Below are 23,312 nucleotides of genomic sequence, written 5' to 3'. Positions count from 1 at the left end.
TGTTAAAAATTACTAAAGGCATTGTTATAATAAGAAATTAGGATTTAAGGAATATGTATCTTATATTTTCATATTTATTAGTAAATTTTTATACGTACTGTAACAATAATTGATACTCATATACATAATGTCGCGTGTATTGAATATATTTTCTTTTAAATTTGTGAATACAAATAAAATGTACTTGCAAATTTATACATTCATATATATATATATGTTAAATCTCATTTAACATAGCATTCAACTTTCCGCGAAAATTATATAACATTATATATATAATTATATGTATATTTGTTTATCTATAAACCAACTTTTTTGTTGGATATTTTTTCCCGATTTCAATTGATAATTTGATTATAAAAGCGTTTAAGGATCACAAGAATTAATTAAAACTAGTGAATCCATATTGCAATATTCCGCAATTAAATTGATTAATATTTACTGAAGTACAATTTAACATAAATTAGTTAAGCTAATTCGATATTGTATATTTGTTAATTGGCTGGAAGAGTCGATTCAGTCTAGGCCCTTAAAATTTTTCCATTCTCAGGAGTTCACGTAAAATTATACATGTGAAATAGCGTATACAAATGAAAGAATACTTTGAGAAGACAATCTCAATAAATTCCTACGAAATTAAATGTCGGAAGGCTTATCATTCGAAGACTTGTCGGGGGTTCTCGCTCATTAAGTTATGAAAATTTAACATTTAAACAGCTGAATTTTTTAACGTTCAGCAAAATACAGTCTCATGTGGAACCATTTAAATTAGTTTTCCTCACATTAATACTGCACTGTTTAATCAGAATATAAATTTTAATTTTCTAATATTGTGTCGTTTTTTTTCCAAAAACAGAAATTGTTAATTATTATGAGTCAAACAAACTTATGATTGTAAATTCTTATTCTTTTTTTCCAAACAAAGTTCGATAAATTAACAACATAGTAAAACAATAAAAATGCAAAAACCTTAGAATTCGATTCGTCACACTTCAAGAATGAAAAACAAAATAAAGCTGGTGTAGAGTTTGGTTTTTCTTGTGACTTAAATTATCTTGGCAGTATCATCACTCAACCTTAGCAAGGACGAATAGAGCATTCAAAATTATGCTTATTAATGGAAAACGTAAGATGGAGGTTTTTCATTGGAATAGCTGGAGTTTGTAGTATATTACTAACAATCAGCAATTTTATTCTTCCTTTTCCTGGTCATTTTTCTCCTCTTTGTTCTTATCAGCGTTATCTTCCATTTGATCTGCTTCATCATCCTCAGTGTCTTTTTTTACAATCTCAGGTGATTTGACTGTTTTATTGTCCTCTAAGCCATTTTCACTGACTGGTCCTGTTCTTTCTTCTAAACTGAAATGCAACAAGCACAAAATTTGTGTAATATTAGTTTCATACTCATCAAATTTCATAATACACTTTTATCACATTCACCTTTCTGATTGTACTGTCACAGCATCCTTGTCTGTAGAAGGCTGAAACATGTAATACTTCTCTAAGAGCTATATATAAAACAAATTTAGTACCAAGGTCAGGGGAGCAAAAGACAGGAAATAGAATTTAATAAGAGATACTACACTGTGTAAAAGCAAGTGTATGACACAAGTTAGTCTTTTTTGTACTCTCTGGTTATATAATAGTGTTTACCAATATATTTATTTTTGTGTTACATTATCATAGCAGGAACAGTTTCTTTTCTTGTGATCTATTGCCTTACCTCCCTACTAGATGTGTTTCCATTTTGCTGACTGGAATCTTTGTTTGACTTAGAGTCTGTAGTGAGTTCCGCTGTACTGGATTCTGGAGTTACTTTGAGGAATGCTTCCAACTCGTTTATTTCATTTGCCAAATCAAAATCTTCGTAGTCCTTAATGATTTGCAATAGAAAATAAATTTTAATAAAATATACATTTTTCTAGATTATTGTAAAGAAATAAATAATTACCCCACAGTAATCATCTTCATTGAAGATTTGTGGCGGTAGTGGATATTTACTGTCCCTTGCTTTACTATTACTTTGCATAAACTCTTTCACATCTTCCTTACCTGGTTCGGTAATATCAATGCTTTCGTATTCTACATTTTTGCTATCCAAGATCATAAAGACTCGCTGCTGTCTTTTCTTCACCTACGATACAAAGAAAACATTAGATCCTTATACTCAAATTGCAGAAAAATCATAATTGAAATTTATGCTGTCCAGTCTTGGGGTTCAAGTCCGAAATCGAGATTCGGAGTTAAAGTATGTCGATTATTGAAAACACCTGCTTGGTTGTAAAAATAGACCACATCCAAAACTATCAAAGTGAGCAACTAGAAAATACAAACAAACATCTACCGTATCACCAATACCAAACACTCATACGTACAACACGTCATATCGGGTGACAATGATCAAATGACAGTGGTAATTGGCCAGGGAATCTTATATTGTCAAGCGAAATTCGATACATCGATAATGATGTCACGGTGTATCACCTGGTAAAAAACCTCGCGTCATTCGCTCTCTCGGTTTCTCCTTTAAAATAAAATAACTAATATATATGATGATTCTGCCGTGCGCGTATCTTTTTTTAATGTACGTGTGTATAAGAAAGAGAAAAACCCAAGATAAACAGAGCTCCCGGTGTTATTAAATATCCAGTCGTAACCTGATATTCGAGAATTGTCAGGATATCGAAAAATTTTCAACAATTTTCACGGATAATCGGTATTGTTGTTCTCCGGTTGAGAAATTGGCGAACGGGTTTGGCTGGGTTTGACTTACTTCCTTGTTACCGCTGATACCCGATATGTAGATCTTGATGACCATGGTTAGCCGGTGCTTTGCGATCGATTCACTTAGCCAGATTCGATTAGTATTTGAAGGATCAGCAGGTACAGGCAAAGTCAAAGGCAGGCAAGGCCCAATTCGGCAAATTACCAATTATTATTGGATTGCAGAATTCACGGCTCGGCCAGCTGTGTGTGATGAGTAAGCCAGTAAGACTACTAGCCGCTCCAATACACATATACACGCACGCGTATGCACACTGTGCACACACACATACGCCGCTGCCCGCTGCCCGAGAGGACCAACACAAGATATGAGCGTATGAGCGGGCGGCCGTGCCCTCTCTGAATGGCTCTGGGCTCTGTTGCCCACTTTTGAGGTCTGCTGACAGTGCTGACTTCTCTTCTAGTGATGAGAAATGAGCTTTGAGCTAACGAACCGACGCTAGCGCCGAGCTATGAGCTAATTATGAGCAAACTCCAAAAAGCACACATTCACCGACATTACAATACACGCACATTCGTACAGCAGGTAACCACCAGTAACCACAAGTAACTGCCTGGCTTGTTTGATCCGATTTTTTATTTAGTCCTTACTTCCTCCCACTCACGCACTTTGTCGTCGTATTCGGTTTCTTTCGTTTAGTTGGTTTAGTGTACAGGGTTAACCGTCTATATTCTATAATAATAAGTTTTCAAATAAACGCACATTCGACAAATTTAACGGAACGACACGAACACGAGCCGCGATTGTCACGAACCATCACGAGCTGACACGAGTACAACACGAGATGCGACGGAAACTCTTTGGAACTCTTTTTCCAATTTCAGATTGAAATATGATTTTCCACAAAGATATGCAAAATTGAATTATTTGTTGCAGTGCTAATTAAGGAAAAATATAGTATTTGATAAATATGGAATAGAGTAAATATTTTACATTTTATAAATAATTTGTCAATGGCTTCAAATAAGGTTTTATTCACTGGGCAAATATACAGTAAATATCTTAAAAACTTGGTATTACAAAACTATTTTTCTAAAACATCGCTTTTAGCAAAGTCATCTTATTATGAAGAATTGAGAGAAACATTTAATTATAGAAATACAAACATTAGTAGTTGGATTATTGAGGTAAATATGTGCTTTCTATTATTTAAAAATATTTTAAAACAGATTTAATAATAGTTTTCAAATTTTAGAATAAAGTACGAGTATTGAGCAATGAATACACCAAGAGTACAATAAAAGATCGAAAAAAATTTCTACTTACACTATCATCAAAGTTTGGTGTCCAGCATAAAAATGTGATAGAAACAGCTAAAAAAATGGTTGATACTGAGGTTTGTTCATATTTATCATTTGTTGAATTTCAACTTTTATAATATCTGTACCAATGTGAAACCAAATTTGATATCTTAGACCAATTTTGCTACATAAGTATATATGTACCAAAATCTGTTCTTTTTAGATTAACAATGAAAGACGAATGATTTCATGTGAGAAAATTTTAAAAAATTCTCTTATACCTCCTTATCAATGGTTATTTATTATGATTGGAAGACTTGAACATGGAGTCAAATTTTTAGTCGACATCAGAAAAGATGTTTTGGTAATTATATCTGTTTTTCATGCTTGATAATAAATATCAACACTTCTATTCTAAAAAGTTTCAATCAATTTTAAATACCACAGGACAATTTTTATTAGGATTTAGCATCTGAGATAAAAGATACAGATGCAAAATTGGAGCAACGTATTTTACTCGAGCAGCTTAATGAAACTTTAAGGGATCTACTGCTACTCTGGTTTTCAGTTGGATTTTTACATCTTCAAAGAATAACTTGGGAAAGCTCATGTGATATTCTTCAAAAGGTATGAATATATTTACCAACATTAATATCTTGTTGATTCATTTGCAAAGGTCAGTAACAATTATAAATTTATTGTTAAGGTTTCAGAGTATGAAGCCATACATCCTATGAAAAACTGGATGGATTTAAAAAAGAGGGTAGGTCCTTACAGAAGATGCTATATTTTTTCACATCCATCCATGCCCAGGGAGCCACTTGTGGTATTACACACAGCGTTATGTGATACTATACCTGGTAAGCATTCACTTTTTACAATATATCTAATATTATTCTTATTTAATAAATCAAAATTATTAATTAGAATCTGTAAGAGGTATTAAGGAAGCTGAAGTAAGAATTCTTGGAAAGGACAAAAAAGAGGTTTCCTTTATCGAAGAAGACAAATGTAAAATAAAAGCAGCTATTTTCTATTCTATTGCTTCAACCCAAAAGGGATTAAAAGTTTGTCTTATTCTTTCTTAATCAATAGAGAAAAATATGAAATTATGTATATTATTAAAATTAATTACTTAATAGGGTATAGAACTTGGAAATTATCTAATCAAAGAAGTAGTAAAAAAAGTTAGTGCAGAATTCCCTTTGATAAACTTATTTTCTACGTTATCTCCGATACCAGAATTTAGAATTTGGTTTTTTGAAAAAATTAAACAAGGTATTTAAATCACTTATTTTCAATTGGTAAGATAAGAAAAATAATACGTTTAATTTTAGATCCCACAAAAATATTTACAAGTAATGAATATAAAGCTATTCAAGATAAATTTAAATCAGACGATGTTATTTTAGAAATAAAGAAAATTTTTAATACTTCTTTATGGACAAACGATGTTGATATAAAAGAAATATTTAAGATTCCATTGATTCGTTCGTGCGCGTGGTACTTATATAAAGAAAAAAGACGAAATTATGCATTAAATCAAGTTGGTACGTAAACTCACGTATTTCGGTAATTATATTTATTGGCTAAACATCACTTTGTATTTATACTAATTGAAGATATAATTGTAACTACCTTAGCCAATTTTCATTTGCGAAATGGAGCAGTTATGTGGAGAATAAATTGGTTGGCCGATCCAACTCCACGCGGAGCAGCAAATAGTTTTGGTTTAATGGTTAATTATAGGTAAATTTTTTAATTTCTTTTGTCAAAATGTATATAGTGAAGCAATGGCACTTGAATATTGTCAATTTGTTTACAGATATTATTTGGAGGACTGTGAAATTAATAGTCGCTCTTATATCGAAAATTACATAATAAATGCCTCCGCAAATGTACAGGAGCTTGCGGAAGAAGCGGGTCGTTTAATGGCATGTAAATAAACAAACTGAATTCTAAAGCATGTGAAAAAATAGTGGTTTAAGTCGAATTATGATATACAATCTTATGTGGTTGTAAGTACTTGGAAGAAATGCTTAATAAATCTAACAAATATTATCGTTACTCTTCAAATTTTATATTTTTATTAAAGATTATTAAATTTGTTCATTTATACAATAGCTGTTCTTTTCCAGCTTAAAGACAGCACAATGGCCTGCAGGCAGATCTAAAAAAAAACAACAAATAGAAAAAATGTCATTAATTTTAGAATAAAAACATTTTTAAAAATTATGAAAAGTGACTTATTAAAAAGAAGTCTTCTAAAATACCTGTAGTCAAGGCTGAGTTTGGTGAAAGTTCGTGGGAAGATGAGGTCTACTTTCTAACTTCGTGTAGTCCAAATGGAATTCTTTGGCTACCTTTCGCCAGTTTTGCGCATCAAAATAATAATAAGTACCGCGTTCATAGGTTGATGTCTTTTCCATAAGTCCTAGTCCAGGAGCTTGCGTTATCCAGACTTTTTCCTCCATGTGATATCGCCATTCCCTACTATATCTGTATGAATAAATATCACAATTATTAGATGCACTGATATTCTTGAATACTAAGAGCAAAAGAAAACCATTTCACATTAACTCAAATATGCTATATTATGTTACTTGAAAGATAACATTTTCAAGTTAATAAAAGTTGGTCTTAGTTACCCTAAGAATTCTGTTCTAAAATTAAATATATCCCTATCGGTTTTATATGCAACTTTTCATAAAAGAGCCTTACAATTCCGCTGCAGCTGCCAACTGCAAAACATCGCCAACGTTTGTATAAAACATATAGAATAATAGATCATCCTTATAACGATTTAATTTAACTGGTGCTAATTTATCCCTGTAACAGCGATATATAAGGTAATAAAGATATATAAGAAGTAAAAAATTGAAATATTAAGCATTGATTTAGCTTATTGGAATGCCGCCTAAGAAAATATTGTTCACTAATGTTGAAGTACCTGATAGCAGCATTAATTAAATACTCGGGCGGCACATGAAAGTCAATATCTTGCGGTCGACAGGGTGTTTCCGCCCAGGGTCCACCAAAATTCTGATAAAGATTTTCCGGTGAATTAAGATTTAATCCTAACGCAGTTAAATCTTGACCAAGCGCTAAGGATACTAAATTGGGATCGGTTTCTGCTGCTCTAATGAATGTTAAAAGTCCCACCATACCAAATTGATCCTTTACCATACTTGCTGGTATATTTGTTACTTTACCTACCAAAAAGGATAATGACACCATAAGTATTAAAATACGTACAATATTTACTGTTATGTTTATAAAAAATTATAATATGTGCAGACCATCGGGCGACGTTTGAATGCCTCTTTTCGATGACTGCGATTTTTCTGATCCAGGTGCCCTATTACTATGTAAAACGTCTGTACCAAGTTCTGATCCAAGACCTACAGCCATATTTTTATCACCAGAAACACTACCACCTGGCGATGGACCATCTCTGCTTTGCGTGCCAGGCAGCGCAGGAAAGTCTTCAGAGCTCATTGTGAACTCATTAGCTTCCGATGTTGGCTGCTTGACCATTCCAACTAATTAAAAGTGACAAATAAATCAATCAATATTGTACAAGTATTATAATAGCTTACCAAAACTTACAAAACATACCATAAGGTTGTTTCCCTGGCATTGGGCTAGGCTGGGGCATAGAATCACCCTGTCCTCTATTAGTTAACGAAGGAAATTCCGAAAGATCAAGTAAAGGAGGTGTGCTAGTGTCACCACCACCTCCACTCCCAAATACTGAGTGGAAATTATTAATTGTGCCTTGAGATACGTAATTACGACTTTGAGGTATACCAAAACTGCCCATACTACCCATTGGATTGGAAGTTCTAGAATAAGGTGCAATAAAAAATGTAAATATTTTGAAAGTTTATGGTTCCTGATTAATGTAAACATGTGGATTAAGTTATACAAACCCAAGAGCAGGCATTGTACGTCTATCAGTGAAAGCTCTTTGTCCGAACAGTCCTCTACTGCTCATAGGTGAGAGCTGTTGCTGGTTTTGATGATTGGTTTGTGCACCACCTGATCCTGATGCTCCTGGATATATGTTAGTTGCTACTACTGCAGTGTTAGCTGTACTAGAAGTATTTGCAGATGAGCCAGAAAACATGCCCGATGTGGGCGTTACATGACCCGTTAGGGCCGAAGAATTTAAACTCCCCCCAGCACCTGCTCGTGTAGCAAGACTTGCATTCGCAATACTGCGTGTTGGTTGCTCAAAGTTCAAGTTGGCCATAGCCCACTGGCTTCACTATAAAGTATCTGCTGCAGCACACCAACACTTTTTGTTTATGCCAAACACCACAATCACTGCTGTTTTATCAAAACACTTAAAATCTTGGCAACTACATAAAACTGATGATCCATGACAATGTATAAAAGTTACCTATGAAAAACAAAAGATATTAACTACATAGGTAAAATGTATATTTAGTACATACATTATTTTCTACCTCTTACCTTTTTATTTTAGTATTACCATAATGGCTATGTAGTTTTACAGAATAGGAATGAAGATATATCTATAAACAATAAAGAAACTCATGTTACCCAGATGATCTTTGGTATAAGAATTAAAAGTCACATCTGTCAGCCAGTTTGTTCAAAATATTTGACACTTGGTTCAATGGCATTTCTGAATAATTTTACTAAATTTATTCCAACTTTTTTCTTGAAATAGACTATACAATAAGTTAAGCTTAATTGTGTAAAATAAGAGAGATCTTTCATACTGATAATACTAGATTTCTGTTTACCATAGAAACTTGTAGTGTTAAGACATTAATGTAATACATGAATAGTAGTAAGGTCTGACTTTTAAAAGGATATTGCGCCAAAAAAATCTTTTGTAAAGTTCAGTAATAAATTTAAATGCGTTTATTTTTTTGGTTGATTCGAAACGCTATAAAGCATTGACAGAAACAGAAATTTTTCGTTTGTATTCTTGACAGTGCGGGAACTAAAAATTGGTTGACAAATACAAAGGAGCGAAGGTTATATCGGGCTAAGCTTCAATTAAAGAGGAAAGCGATGCTCGAACAAAGTTGTAATAGGAAAAACGAGGAAGATTTGAATATTATTGGTTCAATGATTCGACAGAATTCATAATAAACAAAGCCGTGGAATACAAGGGGAAAGAAAAAAAACACTAAAACGTCGATGTTGACTTGAGCTAGCTTGATTAAAGAATTCAATTGAGATGTTTATCGTTTCACGTACAAAAATCCAAGCAACACGATGATGACTTCGACGAGACTTCAAAGTTTTATTCACATTACAATACCCTTTAATGCGTTCGTAAATTAAATACTATTTGCCAATTACTTTTACAACTCAAACAACACTAGACCCGAACTTCTGCCATATTAGCGATATTAGCAATTTTACAAACGTGCTCAAATCAGCAATCCCAAGGATAATAATCTGGCTAGAAATATTCCTAACAGATTTCATCAAGTAAGGATCGAATCAGATGATAACCTACGCAAATTCATAAATCGATTATTTGTCCGAACATTAATGTAAACAAAAAACTAATAAATATGAACTTGACTAAAGGCGTGAGGATCGAGGGCTAAATGGCAAAGATTGGCAAGTTGTGAGAGACACGAGACTGAGTGACAACAACAAGACTGGACTGGACTGGACCCGGCCAGACCTGACGTTTAATATGCGGTGAACACAATTCCATAGTTTGCGTGACATTTATTGCAGCATTTGTATCGTATATCAGTACTCCTTGTTAAAACCCATAAGATGTGTCACATATACTATAGATTCTAAGGGGGAGATTGCCGGGATTGCCCTCTAAGGGTGGCGACCGCTGCGCCATCTGAACCCCAGCCTTTTCTCCTGGAACTAACGTGATTCCCTCAGAATATGAATGTATTATAAGGTCTGTTCTCGTTGGCCTACTCTTTTAACACTTTCTACACTTTCCGTATTTCTGTCTTTGTCCATTGTATAAGTTAATACCCTAAAAAGTGCACAAAGTGTAAAAAATGTAGGCAACGAGAACAGACCCATAGTATGTATATAGGGTGCTTTCTCAGCTCTGCAAAAAATATTTAATGTGATTGGTTGAACAGTATATGAGATATCAATTTGACCAATCATATTGAGTATTTTTCAAAACAGTTGGGAGTGCAACTGTGCACCACTGTGCACTCAGCACACTACATTCTCGCAAATAAAGAAATTAAGTATTATTAAGTAATAAGTTATAGTAATTAATGTACGAAAAAAATATTATATTTAGCGCCATTCGCGCGTGAACGATCCATTAGTATTTGCCCCTCCCTGCTCAATTGTTGAACCTCGGTTGAACCTCTTGGTCTGCTCGTGCTTTGGTTCACACAGCCGACACAGGGGCCACACACAGGGGTTCAAACTTATAATAGGTCTGTTCTTTTTCGCTATTTGCTGCACTAGTGCACAATAAGTTAGGGCCTCCGCACACAGTTTCCGTAGCTACATTACGTTACGTTAAGGCAACTACAATAATAGTTGCAAAAATTCTTTATAAATATAAAAATATCACCTCAGACCTGTTTATTACAAGCATCCTGCCTCAAAAAACTTAACTTTAGCAATCTTTTGTGTGCGCTAAGCTAAGATTAAGTTTAATCCTGCCTTAACGTAACGTAATGTAGCTACGGAAACGGTGTGCGGAGGCCCTTAGAGTGGAGAAAACATATGTTTGTCTTATTTCAACTAATTGCATTAGTTCGATAGTGCAGCGAAAAGGAACAAACGGAATGGCTTGAATTGTGTTGAATATGGAGTGACGTCAGACGTGCATTCCCAAGTGTTCTAATGATTTGACAGCTACTGGCGCTACTGCTATCAAAACAATGCAACTGCTTAATGCTTAATATGGTATTTTGATAAACATGTATTAAATGTATTGCATAAAAAGAATTTTTTTGTTGAATTTAAAACGCATATTCATATAAATTACAAAATATATAAGATTTTGATCATGGGTGCTGGAAAGAGTCAGTTTACAGAAGAAGAACTGCAAGATTATCAGGCAAGTAGGCATTCTTTTGTCCATTAGAAATTTTAAACAAAGAGTTGTATACTATTTAATATTTCATGCAGGACCTGACTTATTTTACCAAAAAGGAAGTTTTAAATGCACATCAAAAGTTCAAAGCTCTTGCACCAGAAAAAGTTGGGCACAATAGAAATGCGAAACTGCCTATGTCAAAAATTCTACAGTATCCTGAACTGAGGGTTAATCCTTTTGGTGACAGAATTTGTAAAGTTTTTAGTTCTAGTCAAGATGGAGATTGTACTTTTGAGGACTTTTTAGATATGATGTCAGTTTTTAGTGATAATGCACCAAAGGCTGTAAAAGCTGAGCATGCCTTCAGAATTTTTGGTATAATTTTACTAATAAAATGTTTATTTTTAATTTTATGAAATTATTAATAATGCTTTAATTTGCGTTTAATTCTTTAAGATTTTGATGGTGATGATATGCTAGGAGTGGGAGATTTAAGACAAGTGATTGATAGGCTCACTGCACCACAAAGACTAAGTGAAACAGATGTGCAAAAGCTTTTACAATATATTCTTGATGAAGCTGATTTGGATGATGATGGAGCACTAAGTTTTGCTGAATTTGAGCATATTATTGATAAGAGCAGTGACTTTACCAAGTAAGATCCTTCAAGAATATATTAATGAGATCTTTTATTCAAAAGTTAATGTATTTTTATCAATTTCAGGACTTTTCGTATAAATTTATAAAATATAAAAATTTTAATTAATACAAGATTGCCTGAAGTCATTTTAACTGCTTTTTAATTTCAATTAGAAAAAAAAAAGTATGTTTATAATAATAGAATTTCTTAGGATTTTAAAACTTTATACATGGTCATATATAAATGTCTTAAAATTCTAAAACATTCTATTATTATAAACATACTTTTTTTCTAACTGAAATTAAAAAGCAGTCAAAATGACTTCTTCCGGGTAATCTAGTGTTAAGCTGACAAAAGGCTGACCACAGTACTGATTAATATAGCCTAATAGTATTTATTAATAAATAATCTAACACTGTTTGATCATGATGTATTATTATCCAGGTATAGGCCTAAAAAAATACCAGATTTGTTACTCTTTTTGTATTTATTTAAAAAAAAAGGAATGCTCATTTTCATGGGTTTATTGTCATAAATTGTATAAAATGATCTTGAATAATTTATGTATATATTTTAAAGCTTGATATGTATTTATATGTTTTTATTGATTTCTTTTAAAGAAAATATATAAACTCAAAGAAATGCTTACTTTTTGACATTATGCTGGTGGATGTGTGTTTTAAGTATATCACAAACCCTTATAAAATATATAGGACTATGATTGCAAGTATCCCCTAAAACAAGATTTACATTAACATGAAACAAATAACTATTTAAATAAATATTACATCCTTACGGTAATTTCATTCTCATAAAAATCCAGCAAGTAATAAAAGAAACTATTATTCCTATAAATCCAACACATATCAATAGAACTCTGTTTAGTTTTGGAGTAGATGGACTATGTGTCTGATCTAATATGATAAATCCTAAGCCTCCTAATGTAAATAAAAAGCTTGAAGCCAATCCTTCCACTATATATTGACCATTGACACGATAAGGCATAAAGGCTACCTACATAAAAGGAAATAAATATTATATCATTTTAATGTGTTTTAATAAAATTTACTTACAGGCCTTGTGTGACCATGTTCATCAGTTGTAGATCCTACACTTGGGGGTTCGACAATTACATCATATATAATGCCTGTAAATAGATTTATTACATTCCATTAACACATAAATATAATTATGAAATTATAATTTTTAAAAGATCTAACCTCCTGTAACCAAAAAATAGGATAACAATATCATTGAAAATACTGTCATCGCACTTGGTTTTACAAACCATGATGGTCTTTTCAATTTTAAGTTCGGTGCTTCTAATACTATAAACGGTACACGATATATATATTCCATCTTTAACAAACTCTTTAATATTTATATTTACTGAAAATTATGAAACAAAACCGGCTGGATTGCGGACGTGCGGTGAATCGTGGTGATAGACGCGCAGGTGCAGATGAATTGTGTATAAACAAGGCAAGTATTGCACTATACCAAATTATGGGATACGTTCTTTTATTGTGCGTGACAGTGGCTTTGTTCTTTCTCACTGCACTATCGAACTGGCGCAATTAGTTGAAATAAGACAAACATATGTTTTATCGCTCTAACTTATTGCACTAGTGCAGTAATACAGCGAAAAAGAACAGAAGTATCTACAACAAATGAACAGACGGAGGAGTATGGCCCGATTCCACAAGACGTGTTTAAACTGGATTAAGTTAATTATGCTATAGAGACCGTGCACACCAACACAATGATAGCGAAGTGTCAATATATAACTGTATACGTATAAATAAATTACACTCAAAAACTGCGAAAATTGACCGATAGTTTACGCTGATAGTATGCATATACACCAATAAACATTCTTATCTCACTGTCATTGTGTTAGTGTGGACGGTCTCTATATTCTATGTGACATAAAATATAGCAAAATTAACTTAATCCAGTTTAAACAAGGCTTGTGGAACCGGGCCTATGGGATTCTGTTCATTTATCAAATTTCCGCTGTATGTATGTAGCATTTCAATTACAAAATGAAATTACTTATCTGACTTTCAATTCCATGTATCATAACCTTGTCCTGTCAAACTGTCAGTATTTCTATACTCCATTTAAGCTATTTTCTTTTAATCTCAATCGTAAAATACCGATGACTGACGTATCACTACAGCAATTTTCTGCCATTTAATATAATTGACTCAGAGTTAGCGTTTTTCTGCAAAAATATTTTTCTGCGAAAATTATGTTCTGTAAACTGAATACTTACTGACCCAATTATGTCAATTTTTAAGTCTAATTGGAAAGCTCCCAATATCTTCGGCCCAAATTTTTCGACCTACCATATCATTGGGTCAATTTTTCTTCATTATGCAATCTTCTTTACCACCAACTGAATCGGTAAAGATGAGCTAGAAAATAGGGGTTAGTTTTACAAAAGATACAAAGGATAGCTTTTATCAGGCGTAAAGGGATATAAATTAGTTTTGTTGTGTTTTTATACTTATATACATGTGGTGAAAACTATTACTAAAGAAAACTGTGTTGGGCAAACGATCCTTCACGGTATGTCCGATAAAACTTAAGAGTAAAAAGAGTAAGAGGGAGCGAGAGAGAGGAGAGGGTCAAAAAGTAGAAAGTAGAAAGTAGAAAATTTTCTGATCGATCTGTGGTGTAACCGCGTAGGTGGTGGCACCGTGGCAGTGGTTGACGAAAGTGCAGGTGCAGCAAAGTGGCGAAGAAAAGTATGTTTCGGTGTCGAGAGCACGTAGGGCGGTCTTAAATGGGTCAGCCCGACCCATCAAGCCGATATGAACCCTCTTCCTGTTAGAGACTAGAGACGCTGGTTTGTTTAGTTCAAAAGTGAGTTCCAAGGGTAAAAGCGCTATCTTGTCGTTGCACGACCAGAACTGTCAGTCTACCACACGCCTACCAATACTTCTTTATTTAACCATTTTTCCTTATTATACTGTTGTTATTCTCTTTCCCTCGACTCAATAATACTGAATTTTATGTTAAAATCCGCAGTATGGATTCCTCGGTCATTTCTTAACAAAAAACAATGAATCAACTAGGCGAGACTTCCTAGGCCTAGGTTATATGCTCTGGTTATACTATTGATATAACTACCCGATATACAAGCTGCAAGGTGAGAGTTCACCTTTCCAAGAAAAATGCACTTTTTTCCCTCTATTTATTTATTATTGGTTACATCTCAATTCTTCACATAATTTCCATTAGCTTTAGCCAATCCAAATCTCCAATATTTAATAAAATCTCACGCTCTTCCTAAAAATAAAGTGTGCTGCATAATACCCTAATCCATCAAACTTCCATCAAAACTTTTCCGTAACAACGTTAATTATTAATATGCTGTCTCGTAACATGCAGATTTGAGACCTTTCACGATTAATCCTCGGTTGATTGTGGGATATGTTGTTAAAAAAATCAATATTTATAGATGCAGCTATTTAATATTAAAAGCAATTTTTTTCGCATGCCATATTTCTTCAAATATTTGTGCGTTAATTGAAAAAATTATCGCTTTTCCTACGAGGCTTCACCATGGCATCCAGCAAACCACCGGAAATAAATTACACGTGCGAGATCTGCGGTTTGGAAGGATTTAATGATGAGGAAATGAGGTCTCACATGGTACTCTATCATCTACAGGGCGCTGCGAATTGTCCTTTTTGCGATTTAGGAGAAATTTCACCAACCGAAATGTTAATTCATGTAAACAGTGCTCACTTGGATTACTTAACACCAAGGTAAATAATATATATATATATACTATATAAATGCATTTAATAAATGACTCCAATTTTATCGCGCATATAATTATTTTTTTTTTAAATTAAATTTCTTGATAGATATATAATTTTCCTGTATGGATTTTTTCCCATAAATATAACTTAAAATATTAGAATATATATCGAACATGTACAGCGAAGAATTATTACTAAAACTGTAAATTTCGATATTTTAATATCGATATTGTATATAATACATACCTTTCCCGCCAAATCATTATGTCAGACTATATCATACTACCATAATTTTTATGTGCAGCTACACATGAATGTGTTATACGGGTTAGTACATGCTTTCGCTATGTATTCGATCTACTTTTAATCGGTGTGATTTTAAATTTCTTATTTTATTTGAGAGAACGAAGTTTATTTGTGATTATGTTTAAATATTATTAGTAAAATTTCATCTATTTTTATTATACAATTATAACTTGAGCAATAATTAAAACGTTTTGCTATTATTTTAAAGCCACATATAATACTGAAATAATTAATTTATACAAAATTACTCTAAATTTAAATTGTACAGTATTAATAATGACAATTAATTTAAGAGAATTTCTAATGTTTGTAGCACCCCTGATAATGATATGATGGCTTTTATTGACGATGATTCTTCACTGGACGACCACAGGTACAATGAGTGTAGTGGACCAGCACCAGCAATGTTTTTACGACCTCCTCAACTTCAAAATGGTTGGGGTGCATCACCAAGCCATCATTCAATGCAGTTACAACAACCAGAAGTAAATATTAAAAATCAAGAACAACCCTGCGCAAGTGCTAATATAAACAATAACAACAATAACAATAATGCTAATAATGGTAAAATAAAATAAACTACTTTAAATTTATATCTTAAAAGAGTGATGAAAGATATTTATTGCTATATTTCAAATTTTAGTATTAGAAGGAGCTGCTGGACATGGGTCTCCATTAAGATCAGGCTTAAATCTACAATTACGCTCACATGCTTCTCCAAAGCTTCCAGTTCAAAACTGTCCTATGTGTGATTATAGTTCAGACAGTCCTCTAAGATTAGAGGAACATATTAATCGAAAACATTTTGATCTCACTTCTCCATCTCTCCCACCAGAATCACCTTCATCAAGAGATGGGGGATTCAACTGCCCCTTGTGCATTACATCTTTTCCAAACTCTTCTGATCTTGAATTGCATGTCAATATTGAGCATAAAGATATTCTTAGCCCTGCAAATGGATCAGCTACACACTCTGATATAGCAACAATTGCTAATGATACTCCAACATGTCCAGTATGCCTTAGTACATTGTTTAAAAACAGTGATGATCTCACAGCACATATTGAAGATCATTTTAGTAAAAAGGGAACACCATCACCAGTTACACCAGACATTTCAACAGACAGATTGCTAGCAAAAGATATGGAAAGAAGAGAAATGGAAGTGAGAAAATTACGGGAACAACGTGAATTTGAAATGCTCAGAGCCCAATATGGTATGGATAATCAGGGTAATTTTAGAGAACAAAGTGTCACTAATATGCAGCGGGCTGTATATGCGGGTGAAATGACAGTAGCAGATTATTATGAGAAACAAAATGAGCTCAGAGTTGCTGAAAGCAGTGGAATTGATGATGGAAGCTCTTGTACACGTGGTAAGTTTTGCATTGATTAAATATGTGTATATAAAATTAAATACTATTAATAGTATTATTCAATAGATTTGTTTTGGTTGTAGGGCTGGTCTCAAAAGTACGAGCAGTTAGCCAAGCTTGTAGTAATGTCATGTCAACTTGGATGTGTTCTACAGTGGACCATTATGCCACAACTTATGGAGATAAAGGATGGGGCTGTGGCTACAGGAATATGCAAATGTTAATTTCGTCTCTTTTACAGCATACAGGGTACAATGAGTTAGTATTTAAAGCATGGAGTTCGGGAAGTGGCAGTTCAACTGACAATCCCCTACGTAGCTCTATGCCTTCCATCTCCAGGTTACAAAAGATGATTGAATATGCCTGGAGCATGGGCTTTGATGTTCAAGGAGCTGAGCAGCTTGGTTCTAAGCTTGTTAATACCAGAAAATGGATTGGTGCTACAGAAGTAGTCACACTTTTATCTAGCTTACGAATAAAGTACGCATTATTCTCTATTTTACATAGTTCACATTCTTTCTTATATGAATGTATTTTATATTCAATGATTACTCCATCATATTCAGGTGCCAGCTTGTGGATTTTCACAGACCAACTAGCTCAGATGGTGGTCATCCAGAGCTATTTAATTGGGTTTTACGATACTTTCAAAGATGTGATGATTTCAAACCACCTCTATATTTACAGCATCAAGGTATCTTTTCTATAGATTCTGTTGGGAAGGAACAGCTAAAGTTGTTATATTTTACAAATGTTAGAGGAAAATTTTTGGTTTTCAGGTCATAGTAGGACGATAATGGGAGTGGAAACTCTGAGAGATGGTTCAATAACGATGTTGGTTTTGGATCCTAGTCATACACCAGCACAAATGGCACAGTTTAGCAGTACGAGTAGCGCGTCTAGTGCTATGCGTCTTATTCGCAAGTCTACTGCAGCAATGAAGGCTAGGCAATATCAAGTGGTCGCTGTTACGGGTACAATGGACACTGAACTACAATTTCATGTATGTTAAAATAATAGCAGTAATAGTTTTCTTCATTAATATACTTTTTTAATAATACACCAATGTACGTAAACTTACTTTTCAGCAAAGCAAAATTCTTTGCTCATTGCGCGTTCCTCAAGATAGGTGAGACCTGCCAGCTCGGAAAACAAGAAATTCGGTATGATATTACAAAATAGCTATAAAGCATTTTTGTCAGTAGTTGTTGCTCTTACATGACCGCAGTGCTCTAAATTTTACTATTAGCAACGTTTGCTCCAATCCAGTAGCTGGAAAAATATAATTTATTAATATTCTTGCATCTGTAGCTATATTCATGATGGATAAGCGTTTTTTGAAGAATCATATTATAGTAAAAAGTAATTTGTAAAATTTTATAAATTAAATATTCTTACATTATTAAGTTTAACAATCATAAGAGAAGAGTAAAATGCCTAATTGTTATTAGAGTAACATTTTTTATGGAAATATTTTTAATTGATTTTATTTGACCGATATTCTGTAAATCGTGATGTTTTTTACGACGAGATAATTATGTGTAAAATTATTATTTCTTTTAACAATATAGTCTAGATTAGAAGCATGAACAATTGTAATTGATTGATAAATCTATGAAGTTTAAATGTTTTATTATTAATTATATTATAGCAGTGTTATTTAATTGTAATTTAATTAAATCTGGAATGTATTTTGAGATATAAAACGTTCCTGATAATTTGTAATCTCGTGCGAAACGTTTCTGATATTTCGTAATCTCGTCAACAAACGTAATGAGCTCTACCAATAAGTATTAACGATAATATCAAGTATTAAGGATTTAAGACGTTATTAATATATTATTTGCTTTTGACTAACTTTCCAACTCCCTTGCTCTATTCTTGCAGTATGGATAAAGGGAGAACAGTTTTCTGTGAGTAAATAAGTTTGTCATCGCAAATGATAAAAATTCAAGATTCTACACTGCTTTATCGTGAAAATCGTACATTGGGTGAAAAGAAAAATTCTCTGAATGGATTAGTAAACCAAAAAATGTATATTCTTTATCCATTAGCTTCCTTTAAAAAAGCGATTTGCTCAATAATCGTTCCATTGAGCCAACTGTGTTAATATTTTAAGTCTATCAATTGTTTCAAATTAATCGGTGATACAAACAAAAAAGACCATGGCAGGAAATGAGATTATTATTATAACTGTGATGCTCTTGTTCATTCAATGTCGACTATTATCATCCCCCGCACGCATTTTCCCATGATACACTTACTAACCAGCTTATTACCTTAATATGAATTTAAACCATAGTTTTCCTCTCAAAACCACATAATACTTTAATAATCTTACAAATCTCTATAAACACATAAGTGTATCAATTCAAAATATGTGAAGAAAGCATAGAGGAAGAGAGAAAATATTTCTTAAAATAGATTTAAAATAATATGTAATAATTTTCCGGAAATTATACGAAGCTTGTAATTAGTTGCATAAATTTTTTGCAATATATTAAAAATTGTTATATTCAACAATATGAAGATGAAAGTGAAAAACATAATACTAATTATTATCTGATGAAGTAACATAATTTAATCGTTCGTTCAATTCGTAAAAGTGGTATACTCAACAACGAAACAAAAAAATTGTTTTTATTATTAAGTATTTATTAAAAGCTACTGTTTCAAATTTTTTAGTAGTGAGACTTATATCGAAGAAAATCTTGTAGGTATTCCTCTTGGAAATCAACTCTTTCAAATTATAGCTTCAAATCTCGCAGCTAACTGGTTAACTACGCGTAGAAAAGGTTCCTCAATATAACTGAGAAAGAGAGTGGTGTTAAATATTTCTAAGCTAGACGCTTACTAATTGAATTAGCTTGTTCTAAGATTATCTCATTTTCCCTTTTTTTATAAATGACATTTACCAAAATTTCATCAAACACTCAATGCAATACTGGGTCATAATTAATTTCTTTTTGCAAAGTTGGTGGGTACCATATAATATCATTGTATATATAACCGAGAAGATATAATCTCGCGTAATAATGATTTTTATAGATCTGTCTACTCAGTCATAATGTATTTTTCCTGCTTATTAGCTTGTTCCTGTATTAGTCCGAAATTTGAAATGTGCTCAGGAAATCTTGTTCTTTGGCAATTCGCCAACTTATCAAAGTAGTAAAAAAAAGAAGACACCAATCACCTGGTATGCCTTTCCTAGATCAACAGTATATATATATATAGTCCCTGCTTCATCCTTGACCTTTCCACTAAGTGTTACACTTGTAGATTACTTCCTTTTCGTTCTGTAGAAAAACTGTTTCGGATCCTATGCTGTTGTCACCATTTTTCATCACTTGAATGTAGAATGAGATATTTGAATTTTTTGCATAGTAAGTTGCGGGATTCGTTAAAAAGTTTTAATTGACGTCTCCCTTAATAGACTTTATTTTAGACTGGATTTGAACTGATTCAAAATTTTCATTTGCACGCGTTTCTTCATTTTTGTGCTTGAGATTTTTACAACTTGTGTTGCAGAGTGTTGTAATATATATAGTAAATAATATATTTACATTTTCACACGTTTGCACATTCTTTGTTATATTGTGTACGCTATTCACCACACAAAGTACAACAAATTCATATTAATTGAGAAAAAAATATGTATATAGTATAATCTATTCCTTTTAATTATCTAATCATCGGCTAAAGGGCTACTTCATGCCCTAGCTCGTAAGTCCAATTCCAATGCTGTGAAAATAAAAATGAACTAGTCCATTTACATGTTATTTATATATTATATAAATATATATACTTTAAAGTTCTATAATTTAGCAAAACTGTATTACTACTCTATCAATTTTCACGAATTGTACTGATAAAATTGAAAGATATTTATTATAGTTGAAGGATTTTTGACCATGTATTGAGTAAGGGCTTGCATCATTGTTTTATAGCTTCTATATTAAATAATGTACTGGTCGTATGCAAGCTTGTCTTTTAGCCTTCTAGGACCATATACAACAATCATGACTGAATGCTTAGCAAATTAATTACACTATGTGCAAATTAAACATTTCTCCTATATTCATTGTACATTAAACGCTCTTTAGGATTAATTATATTTTTCAAATTGTACCTTTTTAATATTGGCATATTAAATTCAAATGTATACTTTATTAGTGAAGCTACTATATTCGATATTTATCACTATTATTTTGTGCAAGTTTTGTGAACATTATTTTAATTAAAAGAATAATTTTCAAGTCTTACGGGCATGGAGCTATTTTCATGTAATTTAAATTCTTGTAACTATGATGATTTTGAATTAAAGCTTTAGCTATTTAAATATATTTGCTTGATGATAGAATTTATTAAACAACAACTTGTAACATTTATTTTTCTATAAAAACCAATAATACTTGATTACATGGATAAAGCCAATTGTCCTGTTCCACCATAAGACACGCCTTGCTATGATATTGAATTTAATTGTGTAACCAATATTTTTTATCTCTTCATGAATGTACCTATTTTGACTTGTATTTTCTGCATATTGCAATGAATGTTAACATAAAAAATATCCTATATGGAGCTGCTTATAACCAGATTCTATTCAACAACTTGTACTAATAATGTTGTAGTAATATGTTTAATTCTGATCAGCTTATTTATTAGTATTTCGATACTAGAAGTTATTTTTCAATTTTACAATCTTTACTAGAATATATTAATATTATTCTCTAAGTTAGAAATATAATGATATTTGCGAATCATCTTATATATAATGTTACCCTTATTAAAAAGAAAAATTTATATTATAGGAAAAAATAATATTGAAACTATCTTTTATACTCATATATATTTTAAAACCCAGAAATCATATAATGAAATAAATAAAAATCATAAAAATTACTAAGGTTTTACTATTAATTTGTTAATGCAATTTTACATTCTTCTATAGAGTCAAGCAATCATTGATTTTCAAATATTCTTTTAGAACAGGAAACTGCAGTAAAATTAACAAGTTTAGTTTGAATAAATATTATAAACCAAAATAAATTTTTTATTAATTAGTATAGTTTGTACAACAAAAACAATTTTATTTTAATAACTTGTCTTTAAGATTTAAGTTACCTATACTAGTTTATTTACATGTTTTATTGGAGTAATGACTAAAGTCTGAGATACAAAGTATTATTTAACATCTTGTAAATAATGTACAAATAATATCTTTAAATTATCTAAAGGTATATTTCGGGATATGATAATATTAAACATTAAATCCCATATTCCTCATACAAGCTTTGTGAGCTTCTATGAGAGGACCACAATTTTCTTCACCATTCTCCATGATACTGAAATAAAACATTAATCATGGCTTATAACCATAATATTTACATATACAAAATTAATACTATTTTACAAATAAATATATCATCTTATTAAAAAACTACTATTATATTTAAAGTTTTAAGTAAATCTTAATCGATAATTAGATAAGAGGTAAAAACTAACCTAAGGTTTAAGATAATATACAAAAATCGTAATGCGAAATTGCATAACATTACATACTTAATACTTTAAATAGCAAAAGATTATTATCTTTATAATATAACCTCTTGATCTTAAGGTGTTAGGTTAGTAATGGAACTTAAATTCATACCACGCATCCCTCGCCTTTTTCGTTTCCGGGCAAGCACAGCAAGGCTTTAATTTCTTTTCTCCGCTTGATGTCACCTCCGATTTTATCTCTTTTTGCTTGTCTTCGAGACTTTCAATTACTTCGAGTTTCCCTTGAGCATTACCCATCTTAAGGATCTTAAGATTTAAATAGATTGCTAATTATTACTATGTGCAATTGTTGCGGTAAAGCTGAATATAGATGTATAGGTGATTGAACAGCTCTCTGACTTCTCTAACTTTTAATACGTATTACGTGTATTTGTGTAAATCGGTTGGATTTAAATTTTAAAACCAAGGATAATCGGGAAACAGAGAGGTAATAAACTATAAAGGTAGTTGATTCAATAAGATCCTTCGTTCGAATATCACTTGCAAAACTTCGATAGATGTCACTCTCATACTCATTTTTTTTAAATATCAATTTTCTATCCCCCCTCCCCCACCCCCCATTGTATGTGTTATCATAAATATCAGAAGTAGGAA

The 23,312-nt window shown here is 32.1% G+C and overlaps 7 protein-coding genes across 12 annotated transcripts; 3 read left to right on the top strand and 4 right to left on the bottom strand.

The window, feature by feature from the left end:
- Nucleotides 1-119: 119 nt before the first annotated feature.
- LOC136784705 (SH3 domain-binding glutamic acid-rich protein homolog) lies at nucleotides 120-3,389 on the bottom strand. 2 transcript variants are annotated; one of them, XM_066745564.1, is made up of 5 exons: nucleotides 2,271-2,412; nucleotides 1,952-2,134; nucleotides 1,724-1,873; nucleotides 1,441-1,481; nucleotides 120-1,359 (listed from the first exon to the last, which is right to left on the bottom strand). In XM_066745564.1, the coding sequence occupies exons 1-5, from the start codon at nucleotides 2,295-2,297 to the stop codon at nucleotides 1,191-1,193; spliced, it is 570 nt and encodes a 189-aa protein (XP_066601661.1). In that variant the 5' UTR covers nucleotides 2,298-2,412; the 3' UTR covers nucleotides 120-1,190. The 2 variants fall into 2 exon arrangements, with proteins under 2 accessions (XP_066601661.1, XP_066601660.1); XM_066745563.1 differs by lacking the exon at nucleotides 2,271-2,412 and adding an exon at nucleotides 2,774-3,389 and having other exon boundaries at nucleotides 122-1,359.
- Nucleotides 3,182-6,300, top strand: LOC136784703 (malonyl-CoA decarboxylase, mitochondrial-like). Of its 2 annotated transcripts, none has more exons than XM_066745559.1 (11): nucleotides 3,182-3,310; nucleotides 3,662-3,912; nucleotides 3,981-4,121; nucleotides 4,250-4,390; nucleotides 4,489-4,653; nucleotides 4,733-4,886; nucleotides 4,954-5,093; nucleotides 5,169-5,304; nucleotides 5,364-5,576; nucleotides 5,670-5,775; nucleotides 5,852-5,990. In XM_066745559.1, exons 2-11 carry the CDS (start codon nucleotides 3,739-3,741, stop codon nucleotides 5,970-5,972), a joined length of 1,491 nt encoding a protein of 496 aa, XP_066601656.1. In that variant the 5' UTR covers nucleotides 3,182-3,310; nucleotides 3,662-3,738; the 3' UTR covers nucleotides 5,973-5,990. The 2 variants fall into 2 exon arrangements, 1 of the variants encoding a protein (XP_066601656.1); XR_010824444.1 differs by lacking the exon at nucleotides 3,182-3,310 and adding an exon at nucleotides 6,165-6,300 and having other exon boundaries at nucleotides 3,584-3,912; nucleotides 5,852-6,044.
- Rga (Regena) lies at nucleotides 6,085-9,670 on the bottom strand. Of its 3 annotated transcripts, none has more exons than XM_066745561.1 (9): nucleotides 9,530-9,670; nucleotides 8,506-8,567; nucleotides 7,959-8,431; nucleotides 7,645-7,871; nucleotides 7,326-7,568; nucleotides 6,977-7,238; nucleotides 6,748-6,855; nucleotides 6,300-6,525; nucleotides 6,085-6,196 (listed from the first exon to the last, which is right to left on the bottom strand). In XM_066745561.1, the coding sequence occupies exons 3-8, from the start codon at nucleotides 8,279-8,281 to the stop codon at nucleotides 6,306-6,308; spliced, it is 1,383 nt and encodes a 460-aa protein (XP_066601658.1). In that variant the 5' UTR covers nucleotides 8,282-8,431; nucleotides 8,506-8,567; nucleotides 9,530-9,670; the 3' UTR covers nucleotides 6,085-6,196; nucleotides 6,300-6,305. The 3 variants fall into 3 exon arrangements, with proteins under 3 accessions (XP_066601658.1, XP_066601657.1, XP_066601659.1); XM_066745560.1 differs by lacking the exon at nucleotides 9,530-9,670 and adding an exon at nucleotides 9,265-9,489; XM_066745562.1 differs by lacking the exon at nucleotides 9,530-9,670 and adding an exon at nucleotides 8,802-9,234.
- Nucleotides 9,671-10,497: 827 nt separating this feature from the next.
- On the top strand, nucleotides 10,498-11,919 carry LOC136784700 (calcium and integrin-binding protein 1-like). The gene is made up of 4 exons (XM_066745555.1): nucleotides 10,498-11,077; nucleotides 11,149-11,431; nucleotides 11,513-11,711; nucleotides 11,781-11,919. The coding sequence occupies exons 1-4, from the start codon at nucleotides 11,027-11,029 to the stop codon at nucleotides 11,800-11,802; spliced, it is 555 nt and encodes a 184-aa protein (XP_066601652.1). The 5' UTR covers nucleotides 10,498-11,026; the 3' UTR covers nucleotides 11,803-11,919.
- An 88-nt stretch (nucleotides 11,920-12,007) lies between these two features.
- On the bottom strand, nucleotides 12,008-13,804 carry LOC136784701 (oligosaccharyltransferase complex subunit ostc). Of its 2 annotated transcripts, XR_010824443.1 has the most exons (5): nucleotides 12,917-13,756; nucleotides 12,770-12,843; nucleotides 12,493-12,710; nucleotides 12,346-12,430; nucleotides 12,008-12,148 (listed from the first exon to the last, which is right to left on the bottom strand). XR_010824443.1 is itself a non-coding variant. In XM_066745557.1 (4 exons), the coding sequence occupies exons 1-4, from the start codon at nucleotides 13,053-13,055 to the stop codon at nucleotides 12,412-12,414; spliced, it is 450 nt and encodes a 149-aa protein (XP_066601654.1). In that variant the 5' UTR covers nucleotides 13,056-13,804; the 3' UTR covers nucleotides 12,173-12,411. The 2 variants fall into 2 exon arrangements, 1 of the variants encoding a protein (XP_066601654.1); XM_066745557.1 differs by lacking the exon at nucleotides 12,008-12,148 and having other exon boundaries at nucleotides 12,173-12,430; nucleotides 12,917-13,804.
- Nucleotides 13,805-14,282: 478 nt separating this feature from the next.
- LOC136784699 (zinc finger-containing ubiquitin peptidase 1-like) lies at nucleotides 14,283-21,979 on the top strand. The gene is made up of 8 exons (XM_066745554.1): nucleotides 14,283-14,567; nucleotides 15,262-15,475; nucleotides 16,092-16,342; nucleotides 16,422-17,153; nucleotides 17,237-17,633; nucleotides 17,720-17,847; nucleotides 17,933-18,156; nucleotides 18,242-21,979. Exons 2-8 carry the CDS (start codon nucleotides 15,270-15,272, stop codon nucleotides 18,284-18,286), a joined length of 1,983 nt encoding a protein of 660 aa, XP_066601651.1. The 5' UTR covers nucleotides 14,283-14,567; nucleotides 15,262-15,269; the 3' UTR covers nucleotides 18,287-21,979.
- A 203-nt stretch (nucleotides 21,980-22,182) lies between these two features.
- On the bottom strand, nucleotides 22,183-23,207 carry Cox17 (Cytochrome c oxidase copper chaperone COX17). The gene is made up of 2 exons (XM_066745543.1): nucleotides 22,810-23,207; nucleotides 22,183-22,501 (listed from the first exon to the last, which is right to left on the bottom strand). Exons 1-2 carry the CDS (start codon nucleotides 22,953-22,955, stop codon nucleotides 22,417-22,419), a joined length of 231 nt encoding a protein of 76 aa, XP_066601640.1. The 5' UTR covers nucleotides 22,956-23,207; the 3' UTR covers nucleotides 22,183-22,416.
- Nucleotides 23,208-23,312: the final 105 nt, after the last annotated feature.

This window comes from Prorops nasuta, unplaced genomic scaffold (assembly GCF_024137725.1).
Source record: "Prorops nasuta isolate Cenicafe-Biocafe unplaced genomic scaffold, Cenicafe_Pnas_1.2 PNAS00065, whole genome shotgun sequence".
Classification (NCBI taxonomy): Eukaryota; Metazoa; Arthropoda; class Insecta; order Hymenoptera; family Bethylidae; genus Prorops; species Prorops nasuta.
This window is presented reverse-complemented; position numbering and strand designations above follow the sequence as displayed.

Bases quoted from the DNA above. Each gene is read 5' to 3' on its own strand.
- Cox17 (XM_066745543.1), bottom strand. From the start codon at position 22,955: ATGGGTAATGCTCAAGGGAAACTCGAAGTAATTGAAAGTCTCGAAGAC. The intron at 22,502-22,809 runs GTATGAATTTAA...GTTTTATTTCAG, and splicing joins AAAAAGGCGAGGGATGCGTG to TATCATGGAGAATGGTGAAG.
- LOC136784703 (XM_066745559.1), top strand. From the start codon at position 3,739: ATGGCTTCAAATAAGGTTTTATTCACTGGGCAAATATACAGTAAATAT. The intron at 3,913-3,980 runs GTAAATATGTGC...TTCAAATTTTAG, and splicing joins TTAGTAGTTGGATTATTGAG to AATAAAGTACGAGTATTGAG. The intron at 4,391-4,488 runs GTAATTATATCT...AATTTTTATTAG, and splicing joins ACATCAGAAAAGATGTTTTG to GATTTAGCATCTGAGATAAA.
- LOC136784705 (XM_066745563.1), bottom strand. From the start codon at position 2,818: ATGGTCATCAAGATCTACATATCGGGTATCAGCGGTAACAAGGAA. The intron at 1,874-1,951 runs GTAATTATTTAT...CAAATCATTAAG, and splicing joins ATGAAGATGATTACTGTGGG to GACTACGAAGATTTTGATTT. The intron at 1,360-1,440 runs GTGAATGTGATA...GTTGCATTTCAG, and splicing joins GTGACAGTACAATCAGAAAG to TTTAGAAGAAAGAACAGGAC.
- LOC136784700 (XM_066745555.1), top strand. From the start codon at position 11,027: ATGGGTGCTGGAAAGAGTCAGTTTACAGAAGAAGAACTGCAAGATTAT. The intron at 11,078-11,148 runs GCAAGTAGGCAT...TATTTCATGCAG, and splicing joins AAGAACTGCAAGATTATCAG to GACCTGACTTATTTTACCAA. The intron at 11,712-11,780 runs GTAAGATCCTTC...TATCAATTTCAG, and splicing joins AAGAGCAGTGACTTTACCAA to GACTTTTCGTATAAATTTAT.
- LOC136784701 (XM_066745557.1), bottom strand. From the start codon at position 13,055: ATGGAATATATATATCGTGTACCGTTTATAGTATTAGAAGCACCGAAC. The intron at 12,844-12,916 runs GTTAGATCTTTT...ATCTATTTACAG, and splicing joins CTATTTTTTGGTTACAGGAG to GCATTATATATGATGTAATT. The intron at 12,711-12,769 runs GTAAGTAAATTT...CCTTTTATGTAG, and splicing joins AACATGGTCACACAAGGCCT to GTAGCCTTTATGCCTTATCG.
- LOC136784699 (XM_066745554.1), top strand. From the start codon at position 15,270: ATGGCATCCAGCAAACCACCGGAAATAAATTACACGTGCGAGATCTGC. The intron at 17,634-17,719 runs GTACGCATTATT...CATCATATTCAG, and splicing joins TTATCTAGCTTACGAATAAA to GTGCCAGCTTGTGGATTTTC. The intron at 17,848-17,932 runs GTATCTTTTCTA...TTTGGTTTTCAG, and splicing joins TCTATATTTACAGCATCAAG to GTCATAGTAGGACGATAATG.
- Rga (XM_066745561.1), bottom strand. From the start codon at position 8,281: ATGGCCAACTTGAACTTTGAGCAACCAACACGCAGTATTGCGAATGCA. The intron at 7,872-7,958 runs GTTTGTATAACT...ACCTTATTCTAG, and splicing joins CGTACAATGCCTGCTCTTGG to AACTTCCAATCCAATGGGTA. The intron at 7,239-7,325 runs GTCTGCACATAT...CCTTTTTGGTAG, and splicing joins CATTCAAACGTCGCCCGATG to GTAAAGTAACAAATATACCA.